We start from the raw sequence: 16,477 nt of genomic DNA, 5'->3' as shown, positions 1-16,477 counted from the left end.
ATAATTATATAATTAATTTTATAACAATTTAGTTTAAATTAAATTAAAGATTTTAATAATTAGCATTCTTAATTACAAATTATGGCGTAATAAATTAAATTTTAATTTTATTTTGTATTTTTATTTACTTCAACACAGGTCAAAATTATCTATTGTACTGAATAGACAGATGATTTTGTGAATATAATATAAATCATAGAGTTTTTATCGTCAAATCTAGAGTTAGGCAATATTTTAGTTTATGAGTCATGACGGAAGCAAGACAAATATACGCAGATGCATATTAAAATGTTTGGGACATCAAAAATCTGTAAGGGTGTGCAAAAAATCACGTTTTTAAACTATTATAAATAGTGATGATGTAATTCTAAGCAGTCTAAACTTTGGAATAAGATGAAACTGTTCAGTATTTACTGATATAGCTTTAGAAAATTTCTTTTAGGCAAAATTTATCAAGGCCAATAAAGATCATTCGTCTGTGTTAATAACTTTTAAGACCAGGTAAATATTTCCAAGATCGTTTGAAGATCATATGCCAGGCTAAATGAGCTTGAAACTTGAATTTCACGCCAAAGCCATGGACACGGGCGAATGTCCTCTATTGCCTTAGACATCTTTTGGATAAGCATTTTTCTGTACCTAGCGTATTATGTTTTGATAAAATACAAGAATGTCATATTTTTAAGTCGCATTTTTTCCGAAAGCTAATGAAAAAATGTTCGTTTATGATCTAAATTGACTATTAAAGCAATAAGCATCCCAAAGAACTAGGTTCAATCTGATGCAAGTTGTCCCCTATCAAGCTCTGCAACTTTTGTTAAAGGTATTTTTTGATTGGTTTAGTACAAAACGAGCTATTAGCCATAATAGATTAAAATGGTCCACCCTGTATAATTATAATCAAGACATCTTCTTCAGCCTTTAATATATCGTAAATTAAGCGAGATCACGAAAAAAGTTTACTTTTCTATATATCTCGCCTTCTTTTATAAGAATCCGTTGTAGTAACAGAATAATGTTGCGGAATATTTTACGTAAAAGTAAAACTTCTTTAGGGTCTATCTATATATAAAATGCACTTTCTTTGATAGTCTACAGTCGACCAACTCGTTGAATATCTTACAAAAATAAATAATTACACTTAAAAAATTAGGAAGATAAGAACTTGATGAGTATTTGATATTAAAAATGTATTAAAAATTATATGCAAATAAAAATATTAACTCAAAAACATTACTTAAAATTTTGCACTTAAAATTATTTCCAGTGGACCAATACAATGCGATACAATAACAAAACACTTTGACATATTTGACATGGATTAGCGAATCGCTTGAATTGTAAAATAAAAATATCACTTACAAACGATCACGAAGTTGGATCAGATAGAATTCTATTCATTTCAATGTTAACTCGCTCGAATGTCGATAAAAATGCGATATAAAAAATAAACTCCCGTCGATTGTTTTTTTTTAGTGACGGTACTTAAGTGACAGTTGAGTGATATCCAAAACTATACGTGTTGTGTTATGGATATATAAAGGAGGCAAAGCCTCCAAATTGTTCATAATATGGCACAAAGTACATCAAGTGGGACTTCATCAAGACGTCATGTACGAGATCATGATGCCGCTTCAATTACATCGAGTCGTTATGCGGATACCGAATGGGAAGCTAAAGAGGTAACATATTTAAGAACCCCAAATTTTACTTATGAATAATAAATTGCGAATCGGATCATGTATGCCAAGTACTCCAAATTAATATACTCCAGCAAATTTATACATCAGAGCTTGCGTGAAATCTAGTAGTTCTGATTTTTTGCTGACTTGTTATGATGTTAGCCCAATGAATAATCCAAGTTAGTGACCTCGAACACGGAACGCAACTTTGTCAAAAATCAAAAAAACCGTGAAAATTTCGGCTATTTTCAGATTTACGAGGGGTTACGAAGAATTAGGGTCAAATTCATTCCGAAGTAAAAATTTGAAAGGCTTTAACTCAGAAACTATTGGGTCCACAGAGACAATTCTAGTCTCATATTGTAACAAATTTAGACTAATCTAAAAATGTCCTGAAAAGGTACCACCAAATACTAGTCCTTGGGAGTTAAAATAACCGCAAATTGACGGTTTTTTTCGATTTTTGACAAAGTTGCATTCGGTGGTTGAGGTCACATTGTTGAATTATTGGGTAAACATAAAAAAATCAGAACTAGCGGATTTGACGCAAACTAGACCGTACTTGCAGGCGACACAGTTACTGGATTAATTCTATTATTAAAAAAATTTTTTGTATCCAATTTTATTTGAATTATTTTCAAATTTTAATTTTATTACTAGGCATTACGGCAACGAGAATTGGAAGAAGCTCGTGCACGCGCCGCCCAAATGGAAAAAACCATGCGTTGGTGGTCCGATTGTACAGCTAATTGGCGTGAAAAATGGAGTAAAGTGCGCAATGAACGGAATCAGGCACGCGAAGAATCCAAACAATATCGTACCAAGTTAGATACAGCCTTAAAGGATTTAAACGCTTATAAACGTGAAAAACAAGAACTCGAACTGCAAAATGATCAACTGAAAAAGGAAATGGAAAAAATACATTTATTATTGTTAAAACATGCGGGACAATTTGATAGTCAAATTTTAGAGGCGCTAGAAAATGAAGATTTAGATAGAGAATTTTTATTTAATACATCACAGAATCCTTTAGATTCAACGGATCCAACGAATAACGATTTAGAAGGCTCTTCAACAATGGCTCAAGAATATGTTTTACAAGGTGCCGTACCACGTGACGTTCATAAATCATCGAATGATAAAAAGGATTTAGAGGAAAGTACTGAAAGTACTGTAGATGATATGGATCGAATTTTATCGCAAACGAATAAAGAAGATTACGATGTGGACTTTTTGTTACAAAAATTATCGATGTTACAGTTAAGGCTTGATGAAGCCAGTAAAACGATTCAAGCTGAAAGAGAGTAAGTCCATTTTCAGCTAAGTCGAGTCAGTAGTTCTTCAGGCCTCTTCTTTTTATACCCTGTATAAATATATATCAAGGGATACTAATTTTAGTCCTAAGTTTGCAACGCTTAAAAATATTGATGATAGGTTATGAGCGCCTATGAGTTGATCGTGTTTTTATTTTATGTTTCAATTTATTTGTTTTTCACTAAAAATTCAATAATTTTGTAGGGAAAAATCGTCATTACATCGAAATTTAGAACGACTACAAGTCGAGCTACAAGAAGCTCGTGATAAATGTGAAGACCTTCGTTCAGCGCGACAGGAAGCTGTACGAGAACTGTTAGCATTACAAGATCAACATAGAGATGAACTGCGATTAGTTCAAGCGGATTTACAAGATGAGGCCAGTTCTAGAGAGGGTATGGATCGACGATTAGCTGACCTTAGAGCGGAGGTAATTAATGTAATTTCTCATCACTATCTTTCAAAAAAATTGACAACTTTTAACTCACAAACTTTTATAATTTTACAGTTAGAAAGATTACAAGCTGAAAATGCGGCTGAATGGGGTAAACGAGAACGCTTAGAAACAGAAAAATTAGCATTGGAAAGAGATAATAAGAAATTACGTGCTGAGTTACGTGATATGCAAGATCGAATGGAGCGTAAAGGTCGACCACTTACAACCTCTGACACCGAATTACGTCAATTACAACAAGATTTAACTGATAAAAATAAGGCATGTAACTTAGCACATTTAGAATTTTTTTGGAAAATAAGTTGTGGTCATATTTTCTGAAACTTCCATCAAGACAAAGCTTAAGTTAGAATTTTCAAAGAATCGATTTTTTTGTATTTGTATTTTTTTGTCCAAAATTAACTGTCCTTCAGCGAGCTTGTATAAATTTTAGTCATAACTCTTTTTTTTAGGAATTATCCGATTTGAAGCATAATCAAAATAAATTGAAAAAAATATTACAAGATAAAATAACGGAATTAGCGCATACAACACGACGAGCAGAACAATATGAAGCGGAAGTGAAACGGTTACGATTACGTGTGGAAGAATTAAAACGTGATTTAGCTGTTGCAGAAGATGAATTGGATTCATCACAAAATAATATTCGTAAATTACAACGGACAAACGATGAATTGCAAGAGCAAGTGGAAAGTTTTCAAGTACAGTTAGAGCATTTACATACAAGGTTAGTACCGCAAAATTATTTGATAGCACAGAAAAGTTAAATTTTGGCCAAAAAGCCCTTCTTATTTTATCTTACGATACAATCAAATGTTTTCTAATTACATTTAATACGGTAATTATAACGGATTCTGATAATAAATTCGGAACATTTTGGGAGAAAACTAATTTTTTTAAAAGTAGGTTTCTTTCGTTGTAAAAAACAGAGAAAAGGAGTTTTTAATTCCAGAGTGACCCGGAACCCAAATCAGCCTGACTGAAATCAGACATGATTTCGATAGTAATTAGAGAATATTTTATTATTTTGGAACGAAGGACACACCAAACTTAAATTTAAAAATAATATTTAATATTTCACGCTTACGTTTATTATAAAGTCCCAAGCCGGAACTTGATAACAACGAGGAATTATGTATTATTGAGGATACAGATGACGTAAGTTATTTAATTCAATCTTAATTCCAATAAAAATTGCAAAAGATTTAAATAAAACGTATTTCTCCGTGCTAAAAAATTGGATGGTATGTTTCAGGCTGCGTAATTGTGGTGCGACAAGTTTATTATCATCACATCGAGGTCAAACGATTCGCTCAGAAGATGGTACTGATGAAGAGGTCAATAGTTATTAAAATTAAGAATCATTTAGGTAAGATTTATCCTTGTAGATAGTTCGAATTTATAGGCTTAGAACGAGTCGTGGGTAGGCATTTGACTGCCATTTCAGGACGGTTGGAAATTAGTCAAAATCGTGCTTAAATATCTGTCAAATAATATGCAGGTACCATTTTCGATGTTATTTTTAAATGTCCCGCCATTTTGCTTTTTTTATCAGAATTTCAAGTGTTGTTTATTAACAAAAATGGAAACATTCGATGGAGGTGTGTGTTCGTTTAAATATCAAATATTTCTTATTTTAAATAAATCGATTATCTAAATAATCGATAATATTTTCACTTTTCACTTGTCCATAATACATGACATTCTAGTTCAAAACACCAAAATGGCAGTACATTAAAATATAACATCAAAAATGAAACAATCTTTACTACTCCTGGCTGTAACAAACCTATTTGAACAAATTAATTTGGTCAATTCGAGTACGTTCTAATACTCAATGATACTTTAGTTTTGAATAGAACGTAATAATCCTTAATTGATAACATTAAGTGTGGATGTCTAAGCGTTCTGCACTTAGGTGTTAAATTGTAATTTTTAAGTTTGGATGTAAATTTTCTACATTCATATTAATTCCATTCGTACAAAGTAGATAGGTTATTTAAATTTTTATTTTTTTTAATTACAAATTTTGTATTTATTTTAATTCGCCCTGTCGAGTTTCAAACAATGCAGATCCGCCCTTATTTCAATAAAGAAGCAGCAAACAAAATTTATTTATTATTTATATTTTTTTCACTAGTTTGTATACAATTTTAAATGTCAAAACCTTTCAGTTATATAATTTGATGCTTATTTATGATACAATGGTGACAAACAAAAATAAAAATTCGATCAGTTGAAAAAACTACACTCTGTGTCTAGAGCTCGTATAGCCGAACTGCATAAGGAGCTTGGCATGAATCCAAGAGGTCCGGGTTCGAGTTTCTTTGCGAGTGAATTTTTTTCAATTCTCTTTAACTAAAACCAAATTTATTTTATACTTTTAACTGATTTGATTAATTAAGTTATTATTTCTTATTTGTCTACCTCTCTCGTTGGCCCTTTTCGATGTTGCAAATTTTCTGCAACACTAGCGACTTTATTTTTTACTAATTTATATTTTTTCATGCTTTAAGAGTTCTTTTTAATTTGTTTTGTGATACTCATCTAATTACTGTCATATAAACAAATCTAGATTCTATGCAAAATGATTGGATTTCGGTATAATTGATCTTCAATTTTGAGGTTATGTATACTGCCACCCTAGGGCATGGAATATTATACGTAGATAACGCGAAAGATATGCTAGACTGTAAGTGGTTGCGATATGATGAATGAGAGAGGACTGCTAGTTAATTCCTATGTGTCCTTGTTATGGTTATATGTCATAATCATATGTTGCAATATCTTGCCATTGACTTATATATTAGACAAGGACACATAGGAACTAACTGGCAGTCCTCTCTCTCATTCATCATATCACAAATTTTTGGCCATGGCGTTCTCTATGTATAATATTCTATGCCCTAGGGATGAGAAAGTGAAATAAAATCACTATTCTTGTTTATATGACCATGCTTTAGTTCGACTCATAAATACAGATTATTTTTTTTACGTCGTAGGTTTAGAGTTTCTGCATTTTAAAATCGATTTTACGCGATAAAATAACTCCCGGACTTGGTATTTATGGTTTGAAGTGATCCTACCGTAGCAGCCATTTGCGCAAGCACAGGCATATCAATTCAACGCCATTCAAACCATAAAGAACAACGGCCGAATACATATCAATAAGGTCTAAATATAAAAGAGCTTCAGAATAAAAGGCCTAAGTTAATAATTTTAACAATAATAAATAATTCTTTGCGTGGACCTAACGATATCGTATTTGCTTCGTCAATTAACAAGTTAACCAAAATGACTGACTGACTATATAAGATCTGTACTTAAATCCTAAAAGGTTCCTTGTCTTTTTTTTTTATATATTATGTTGTTTTCTTAGATCTTTGAGTTGACAACACTCTTTTGTTTAATAACCGATTTGACGCTTAATATAAATAATTGTAAATAAGGATAATGTCAGTCATTGTCCAGAGGATCAGGACATTATATTGTTCTGCACCTGGCCATTGGCAATATTGTTAACTAACAGCTAACGATATAAATATTATCGAAATTATTACAACGTATTAAAAAGGTTGCCTAATTGCCCCAAAAGCCCTTGAGCAGAAACTGAAAACCTTATAAAAAAAGTAAAAAAGAACAACGTACTTTCAGTTCCTTATTTTCTAAGAAAATTTATTTATTTTTTTTACACTTTTATTAAATCCTCCCTTTTTTTTATTTGAATAATAAAGTATATTTTTACAGTATTTTAAAACGTTTTTATATTTTAATAAAAAAATACTTTTTTTAGTTACCATAATCTAATATTTATATATATATATATATTTAGTAACTTTTTATTTTATGAGGTTTTTTAAAATGAAGAAACAAATGATAATTAATCAATTAGATAATTTTAACTGTCGAATTTGAAAAAAAAATGTGCAATTTATTATTAAACGAAAATTTAAATATCAAAAAAATAAAGTTTCAAATTTAAATCTCTTTATGGAAACTTTTAATATTAACTTTATTTCGGAAAATTGGTGACTAATATAAGGATACCATCTTGAAATGTCTAAAGAGCCATCTTGGAACGTTAAAGTTAACTTCAAAACAAAATGTATTCCCTATAATGAAAAATAAATTTTCGTGATACTTTGATGTTTTCCAAAATACACCTGACCTGGTAGCTAGTTTCAAATATTTTTGGGGCGCCATTAAGCGATTTTATATTTAAAAGTTAGATGGTAAAAGGATTAAATGTATAATAATAAGTCCTCACTAGAGAATATGGAGGGTAGAGGTAAGGATGACTATCTGGGTTCTTTTTAAGTTGACATATGCTCGAAACTCGAAAAATAAGTTTTATCGAAAAAAATTTTTTATATTAGAATCATTATTATGCAACCTTCGGAAATTGAAAGTGAAATATAATTTGAACTTGATAGATAGAATAAAAGGGAAATAAAGTTAATATTATTAAGAGCTATAAATGAAAAACGATTTGAAAATAGCAATAATTATGACAAAATGTAGGCAACAATAGAAACAATATAACGGAAGTTATTGCTCTATCTTGTTAAATTCTATTACAATTAATAATAGTTGTTATGAATGAAAAACAAAAGCTTTATTATGTCATGTTAGGATGAAAAATCATTTTCACGAAACAGTTTTACTTGCTACAAGTACAGTACAACCGTTTTATAAATTAATACAACGTATATATTTTCTCAAAAAAATATAATTAAAAAAAAATTGTACAAAATTTTTGTCAATAAAAAAAAAAGAAAACGTATACAAAAGTAACAAATTTTAGGTGCACATTTAGTGCCTTAATGTAACTCTTAAAAATATTGCACTGAAATTAATCCTGCCCTTTTTTAAAAACAAAAAATAAAATCATGTAATTTTAAAATAATTTAACAAATTTAAGAGCATCGACTCAACCTTAGAACGTTAACTTATCTTTTAGAAGGTCGCAGAAAAAATAAAACTAGAAAAGCTATAGCTAGTTTTAGTATAATAAGTTTACAAGACTTATTTCAAGACTTATTTAGTATATTATTGGGTTCGAATTACATGATTTTATTCCAAAATTTGTAGCCTCATAATTTTATTGTCAATGTTCATACGTAATTGTATTGTGCCAATTTGTTGAAATAAATCCTTTAATAACTTTTTCTGAATTATCATTTTCATTCTCCTAAAATCCTTAGTCCTTTTCGCTATGGAAAATAAAATAGAAGATTTTTCAAAATAGTTTTGATAATCCATTATTTATAAGTGAATATTAAATCATTTTAAGTTGTTAACTTCTGAGGAAAAATAATTTTAAAATTTCGGAGTCCAATTATATTTGCAATTATTCATTTCAATGCAAGTTTAACTGTATTTTCAAATAAACGAACTTATTTTAGACTCGAACCAAAAAAAACAAAATATAAATATGATGAACAGATGACGCTTCAAACAGTAAATATACCGAAGATGCACGAAGTATTTTTGACAACTGTGTTCGTTTTTGTATTGAAGTGAAAATCAGTTGAGTTGTCCCGTCAGCTAGAGTATGAAGAATATAAACACAGACGTTTTTTAAATAAATAAAAAACCTCAACAAAAATATTTAGCCAAATAAAACCATATTTTATATATTTTAAAATCAATTTCAAAGTATTTTCTTGATAACTTTCAAAACAATAGTTTTTCCATAATGTTACTGTTTTTCATGTAATGTGTGCTCGAGAATTCGTTTCGTGTGTAGGCAATGTTTTTGGTGATAAAAATATGATGAGTGTTTAATTTATTATAAAAATAACTGGAAATTTTTCATCAATGATTTTCTAAAAGGTAAGTTTCAACCATCAATATAATTACTTGAAAAAATAAAATAAAATGATCTTAAAGTTAAGCAAGTGGTTGGTTACTTAAGTCAGTTTTAAAAATAAATCATTATTTAATTGCTTATGTTTTGATGCTTTAATTAGTTTGAATTCCAACAATGTGAGTTTAACGAAGTTAATTGTGTTGCTTAGTTTAATTATGTGAAATTTTAATTCATTTGTAAAAACAGTAGCGTATAAATTTTAAACTGACTTAAGACATGAAATTGAATATTTTTATTTAAAAAAATTCACCGTTAATAGTACGGTAATAACCATTGCGTCCGAATTTAGTGGAGTCTAACATTTAAGCAATAAAAATATTTTTACAAAGCCTTTTTAGTTTTTAACTAACAAAAGCCTGAACTTCGGCAAGAAATTGAAAAGTTAAAACTTTATGGACCGTTTAATCATGACATATTAAGGTACCCCATTTGGTATTTAGGTAAAATGAAAGCTCACGCCATCTCAGCTTAATTCTATGTAGGTAGTTGAAGCAAACGTACTTAGGAAAATATGTTGGATTTAGGAAAAAATAGACTGGAAAAAATATAATCGAAAAAATTGACCGAAACAAATTTCTGTAAGTGTCCTATTTTTGAACGCAAGGTCTAAAAATTTCAGAACCCAACCAGCTTCGCTTTAGTCGACAAACGCAACTCAACAAAGTCGTAATTGTAACAATACTCCAGGTGTATAAAATTTTTGGTCTATTTATTCTGATTACCAAAGTGAATTATAATCAACGTTCGTGTGACCCCAGCCTAAGATATTTAAATTTTTTGTATACAGGGTAATCCATTATACTCGATGGACGCAAATATCTTCCAAAATAGTTAAAATAAAAAAAAATGTTTCCTACAAAAATTATTAAGATTAAAGTGGGACATAATATTCTAGCATCAAATCTGATGTGCGTTTTCTGGATCCTTTAATAGTTAACTCAGATCCTTAACAATAAGAGATAGAATAACAATTTAAATTAGAAAGTTGAACCTCATAAAAAACTAACAACTTTTGTTCAATATATTTTTTCCAAAAACGTTAGCTTTCGGAGAAAATGCAACTTAAAAATTTGTCATTATTTTATTTAATCAAAAGAAAATACACTTAAAATTTATCGATAATTGTAGGTCAAAGTCATGGGCACAGGCGAATGTACTACTGCCATTGACAACTTTTGCCTAAAGCATTTTTCCGTAGTTAGTGTGTTTTCTTTTGATTAAATGCAATAATGACATATTTTTAAGTCGGATTTCCTCCGAAAGCTAACGTTTTTGGAAAAAATATTTTGTTAGTTTTTTTTATGAGGTTCAACTTTCTAATTTAAAGTGTTTCTATCTCCTACTGTTAAGGATCTGAGTTAAATTTTAAATGATCCAGAAGACGTTGATCAAATCTGACTCTAGAATATGATGTCCTAATTGAATCTGAATAATTTTTGTACGAAACATTTTTTTGTTGTATTTTAGAAGATTTTTGGGTCCATCGATTAAAATGGATTACCCTGTATATGAATTCTTATGTTGAATATCAGCCTAGAAATTTTGTAAATTAAATTCAAGTCCGTTATTTTTTTTGCTATAAAAAAAGTTTTAAATAAAATTCATATTTCACCTAATTAATTAAAATCATCTTAATTAGTAATTAATATAAATTTTTTGTTTGTTAATTATTATATTACATAAGCAATAATGCAGAATTTAAACGCTCTATTTCAGTTGTAATTAGCAATTTAAAAAAATAATAATTTTTAAATTTAGCTCACGTTCAAAAAACTTAGTCGTGAGTATAATTAATAGAATTGTTCTAGTTTTCGTACATAAGGCAGTGCGAACACGTCGCTTGGTTAGGACAAGTTACAATAATCCCTTCATTCTAAATAGAAATATTATTACCATTGAAATCTAAGTTAATTGTGTTAACCTTAACTGAAATAAACAAGTGAAAACAAACAATTGATTGAGTTAATTGTTGAAATACCATGCATAGTCAGTGTTGATTTCTTTATCACATAACACATACATACATGTTACACATACATAACTGATATTCAAGTACAGTACATACTATAAAATTTCCGCCAAATTGGCGCCCTCACGGGTAAATAGTGATGTTTACGAAAAAATGTTTCAAACAAAAATTGTTTATTTTGATAAGGAACATTTTTTACATTTAAACTTTTGTTCTATCTCTAACGGTTTGCAAGATGGGTCCTACGGAAAAAACGAAACGGAAAAAAGATATCAAGCTACATTTGCATTTCAAATCATAAGAGCATCGTTGGTTCAGTGGTAGAATGCTCGCCTGCCACGCGGGCGGCCCGGGTTCGATTCCCGGACGATGCATAATTTTTTTAAAAATGGATTTCCAATCTTTGGAGAAACTTATGGTCAGTGCCAAAGGCGGAATCATTTTATCAATGGGCGGGATTTCCAATAATAATGTGTGGGTTCTTCGATAGAGAGAGGGAGTGGCTTGTTCGACCATGAGACGTACCCAACTCTTAACTATCCAGCCCGGTTTACTGAATCAGATAGCGTAGTTTATCTTCCTCTGTAAGATTATTTAAGTTGGAATATTCTATTTCTACGTTAACATTATTTGGCGAGAGTGCGCAACTTTTTATACCATGCATATATGTAATATGCAAGGTATACTAAGTTTAGTCCCAAGTTTGTAACGATTAAAAATATTGATACTATGAACAAAATTTTGGTTTAGGTGTTCCCAAAATTACCTAATTAGTCCATCCGGTTGTCCATCCGTCTGTGGGCACGACAACTCAAAAACGAAAAAAGATATCAAGCTGAAATTTTTACAGCGTACTCAGGACGTAAAAATTGAGGTCAAGTTCGTAAATGAGCAACATAAGTCAATTGGGTCTTGACCTATGGGTCCGTAGAATCCATCTTGTAAACCGTTATAGATAGAACACAAGTTTAAATGTAAAAAATCTTCCTTATCAAAAAATAACCAACTTTTGATTGAAACATTTTTTCGTAAACATCGGTGTTTACCCGTGAGGGCGCAAATTAGGCGTAAATTGTATCGTATGTATTATTATATGGGAATATCAGTTAAGTATATGTGATGGAGTAATCAACATTGTCTATGCATAATATTTCAACAATTTACTCAGTCAATTGTTTGTTTTCACTTGTTAATGGTTAATTTTAAACCCAGCGAAGTTAAATGTCAATTTGTAAAAGCGTCTTTAACTGAAATCATTTCTTTTTCAACTTTCATCATAAAGTTGTCATTATATTATGGACGGCCAGAATGAATATTCATAACCAATCGAAATGCTTCTATTCTCGCATGAGACATATTTTTACGTGAATTCTCTCTAAACTTTTTTTTTTCCTGAAGATAACCTTTTTAAAGTATTCTAATAACTTTCTAATTTTAAGTTATAACGCTTATCTGTTACCCAATAAAATTTCATAATTAGTTGAAATAGGTGGTACCGATACATTTTTTTTAGACCAGGTGTTTTATAGTTTTATTCGAGTTTGTAAGTTTGTAATATGATTCAGACTAAACTAATCATCTTGTAAATTAGAACGATTGAGTATTTTAGTTATAAAACAATTGTGTTTTAATATATTTATAGTGTTTTAGTATTTGTTATCAGTAGTACATTTATTAATTATTAAAATTTGATAAGAAAAACTTTTTATTATGGTGTTGTTATTATTTTTGTATAAGTTTAATTTCATTTTTAAAATACATCTACTGCAGTTCTATCAAAATGATTAGCTTATTCTTTATGACATATTCTAGCATGATATCCGTCCGCTTCGCTGAAGTATTTCCATTTTAAAAGTAAAGATCACCGTGTTATATTATTGTAAAATTTCATTAAAAAACATTCAGTGGTTTTTGAAATCGTACAACGCAGGCAGGCGACCATTCTACCACTGAACCAACGATGCTCTTATGAGATGAAATGCAAATGTAGCTTGATATCTTTTTTCGTTTTTGATTTATCATGTTGGCAGACAGACGGACAAACAACCGAAAATGGATTAATTAGGTTTTATAATCATAAATAATATTTTATTGGTTATAAAAAAAATAAATAAAAATAAAATAATAATAATAAACAAAAACGCTGAATTATTACAAATGTTTTATAAAATCAATGACTAAAAAATATATGACCAAAAATGAGTCAAATTAGTGTGAATAATGAACTAATGTTGTTTTAAAAACTTCCAACTTGAGTAATAATAATAAAGTGAGTCTCATGTACTTAAAAATAAGTAGGAAACTAAAGAATATTTATCATAAAGCACTCACCTGAAGTATTAAAATAAATTTGACACGCTCAATACATCATACTCATACATCATACATCATTCTGTAAGTCAACTCAACTTAGTTCACACATGCATCTAGATTACGTAATCAAATTAAAGTATCGAATTCGTATCCACAGGTAGTCACAAAAAAACAAATAAAACGGAAAAAATGACGTCATTTGAAGTCTGCTATTTTTGGATTTTTTATGTTAGAAGTCCGTGACAATCTTTACGATTTATAAAGTTTATGTTACAAACAATTTATTTTCAAAATAACAATCCCTTACATTCTCTTCTCTTTTAATAAAACAACGAATAAAAAAAATTATTTAAAAAATCAAAAACCCGACTGAGGAAAATACAAACTGAAAAGAAAAAAACAAGTCCAACAGTTTATATAGGGACTTTAACAGTCGGGACCCATTATTATTGGCAAGATTTGAACCGGTGTAGATTTTAATGGGTCCCGACTGTTAAAGTTGCTATGTAAACTGCTAGACTTGTTTTTATACCATGTATATATGAAATATACATAGTATATTAAGTTTAGTCCCAAGTTTGTAACGCTTAAAAATAATGATGCTAGGAAAAAAATTTTGTCATAGGTATTCATGAAATCACCTAATTAGTCCATTTCCGGTTGTCCGTTCGTCCGGGTGTCCGTTCGTCCGTCCGTCCGTCTGTGGACACGATAACTCAAAAACGAAAAAAGATATCGAGCTGAAATTTTTACAGCGTACTCAGGACGTAAAAAGTGGGGTCAAGTTCGTAAATGAGCATCATAGGTCAATTGGGTCTTGGGTCCGTAGGACCCATCTTGTAAACCGTTAGAGATAGAACAAAAGTTTAAATGTAAAAAATGTTCCTTATCAAAAATTAAACAACATTTTTTCGTAAACATGACTGTTTACCCGTGAGGGTGCCAATTAGGTGGAAATTTTATAATATGTACTATACTTGTTTATCAGTTATGTATGTGTCACATGTATGTATGTGTAATGTGATAAAGAAATCAACACTGACTATGCATGGTATTTCAACAATTAACTCAGTCAATTGTTTGTTTTAACTTGTTTTGCCTTGCTTTTAGTTATTGGGAGATAAAGAACACACCACTAAAATAGTGGAGTGTAATTTTGGAACACCCACCTGTATAAAAACACACTCGGATTGAGTTTACAATATAAATATTCATAATGTAATTATCAGTAATGTATAAGTACATTACACTTTGTGTAACATTATACAAGATAACTGCACTCTAAAGACCAGACCATGATCAGAACAGAGTCAGTCATACAATATCATATCCTATTAAAAGGGCATAGGTAAAAGTATCTATCTATCCTATCTATCTAGTATCTAGTATCTACCGCTGTAATGGTTTTGATGAGGTACCTAGATAGGTGCATATTCTTGATGACAAGACAAAATCTTATTTACATTTAATTAAATATGCTGTACCATGCACCACCACAAGTTTACAACGACGCGACGGAACGAACTCTCTTTTACAATGATAACATGATGGTTGAGAAATATTTTAAATTATACTTAGACTGGTTCAAGCACTTACAACGGTTAAAAGTATTCGTTAACGATTCTAACGAGAAAAAAATTTGTTTGTAGATTGTTTTTAGAATTCCGTATCCGACGGGTAACCAATGGACCACTTATAATCGGCATTCGATTCGTTAGAGCGTCAGGAAATTTCGTGACCTAAATTGATAAATAATATGCATTTTATAAATGCATTTTAAATTAACCGTAAATATACTAAATTCACAAATCGGTTAATAGTGATGAAAATGATTCCATACTTGTTACCAAAGAGGTTTTTAGTGTCGGTGAACACAAATATCGCGAAAAACCGAATTGTGAATTTAGTATACTTACAATTAATTTAAAATGCATATTAGTTATGAAAATTGCAAATTTTTAATTTCTTATAAATCAATTTGGTTCACAAGCTAATTTTAAGCTAATCTGAACTCTGCGAAAGAGATCCGCCAGTTAAAATGCGATTAGATTTATCGTTTTCAAGATATCAGCCTCTCGGTTCAAAAATTCAAAATTATAAGAATTGGAAGCTCAATATTTTGCAAACTATTTATCGGACGTTTAAATGAATACGATTTTCGTTGATTTTAGAGTAAAATGATCTAAGAAGATGATTTTCACTCAAATTGGAAATAAGCTGTTATTGAGGACTCCCGAGTAAAAACATTCATTGATGCGACTTATTTTCTTTCTTATAAAAACTAAAAAACTTTTATTTGAAACATTTTCTCGTAAATAACTTTATTTGCCCGTGAAGGTCTAAATTACGGCCAAAATTTAGTTTTTTTTCCCTCAAAAATATGAAGGATGGTGAGTTGAATTTTGTAGGTAGCTTTATTGATTTGTGCTTTGAAACATTTTTGTGAATCTTTAGAGGGGGGGGGGGAATGCTTCTATCTGCCCTCTCTGGCGACGTCTATGACTCTACGATGTAAACATTTTGTATGAAAAGTATTAGATTAGGAAGTGATCATCATCCTACTCGACTATTATTTTGTCAATAATTATAATAATTTATGTATAAGATTATGTAAAACTGTGTTACAACTTACAATGTAAAATAGTTTTTCCCATATATTGTTAAACAATTAAAATGACAAAGATGGAAAGATACAATTATTTTCAAACTAAGAGCTGTATTATTTCTAAGTCATTAATTATACGAAAATAATGATAATAATAATAATTATAGTATCTTTTGTTTTCATAGAATAGAATAACTAACATATACGAACAGATTTTATTGAATAAATAATGCGGACGAAGATGAGCAGACAGACAGATACACGGACG

The 16,477-nt window shown here is 29.8% G+C and overlaps 1 protein-coding gene and 1 non-coding gene across 4 annotated transcripts; both read left to right on the top strand.

Annotated features, from left to right (window-relative positions):
- Window positions 1–1,324: 1,324 nt before the first annotated feature.
- LOC123296557 (coiled-coil domain-containing protein 102A) lies at window positions 1,325–7,154 on the top strand. 3 transcript variants are annotated; one of them, XM_044878081.1, is made up of 7 exons: window positions 1,325–1,682; window positions 2,343–2,986; window positions 3,201–3,426; window positions 3,505–3,711; window positions 3,903–4,177; window positions 4,706–4,819; window positions 6,453–7,154. In XM_044878081.1, the coding sequence occupies exons 1-6, from the start codon at window positions 1,572–1,574 to the stop codon at window positions 4,800–4,802; spliced, it is 1,560 nt and encodes a 519-aa protein (XP_044734016.1). In that variant the 5' UTR covers window positions 1,325–1,571; the 3' UTR covers window positions 4,803–4,819; window positions 6,453–7,154. The 3 variants fall into 3 exon arrangements, with proteins under 3 accessions (XP_044734016.1, XP_044734017.1, XP_044734015.1); XM_044878082.1 differs by lacking the exon at window positions 6,453–7,154 and adding an exon at window positions 4,551–4,608 and having other exon boundaries at window positions 4,706–4,764; XM_044878080.1 differs by lacking the exon at window positions 6,453–7,154 and having other exon boundaries at window positions 4,706–5,056.
- Window positions 7,155–11,594: 4,440 nt separating this feature from the next.
- On the top strand, window positions 11,595–11,665 carry Trnag-gcc. The gene has a single exon. It is a non-coding gene; the product is annotated as a tRNA-Gly (tRNA).
- Window positions 11,666–16,477: the final 4,812 nt, after the last annotated feature.

The sequence above is a fragment of the Chrysoperla carnea genome, chromosome 3 (assembly GCF_905475395.1).
Source record: "Chrysoperla carnea chromosome 3, inChrCarn1.1, whole genome shotgun sequence".
Taxonomy (NCBI): Eukaryota; Metazoa; Arthropoda; class Insecta; order Neuroptera; family Chrysopidae; genus Chrysoperla; species Chrysoperla carnea.
The sequence above is the reverse complement of the archived record's forward strand: the minus strand, read 5'-3'. Positions and strand labels throughout refer to the sequence as shown.

What these genes read in the sequence shown, in the direction of transcription:
- LOC123296557 (XM_044878081.1), top strand. Translation starts at nt 1,572, where the DNA reads ATGGCACAAAGTACATCAAGTGGGACTTCATCAAGACGTCATGTACGA. An exon ending in CCGAATGGGAAGCTAAAGAG is followed by an intron (nt 1,683 to 2,342) that starts GTAACATATTTA and finishes TTTTATTACTAG; the next exon opens with GCATTACGGCAACGAGAATT. An exon ending in ACGATTCAAGCTGAAAGAGA is followed by an intron (nt 2,987 to 3,200) that starts GTAAGTCCATTT and finishes ATAATTTTGTAG; the next exon opens with GGAAAAATCGTCATTACATC.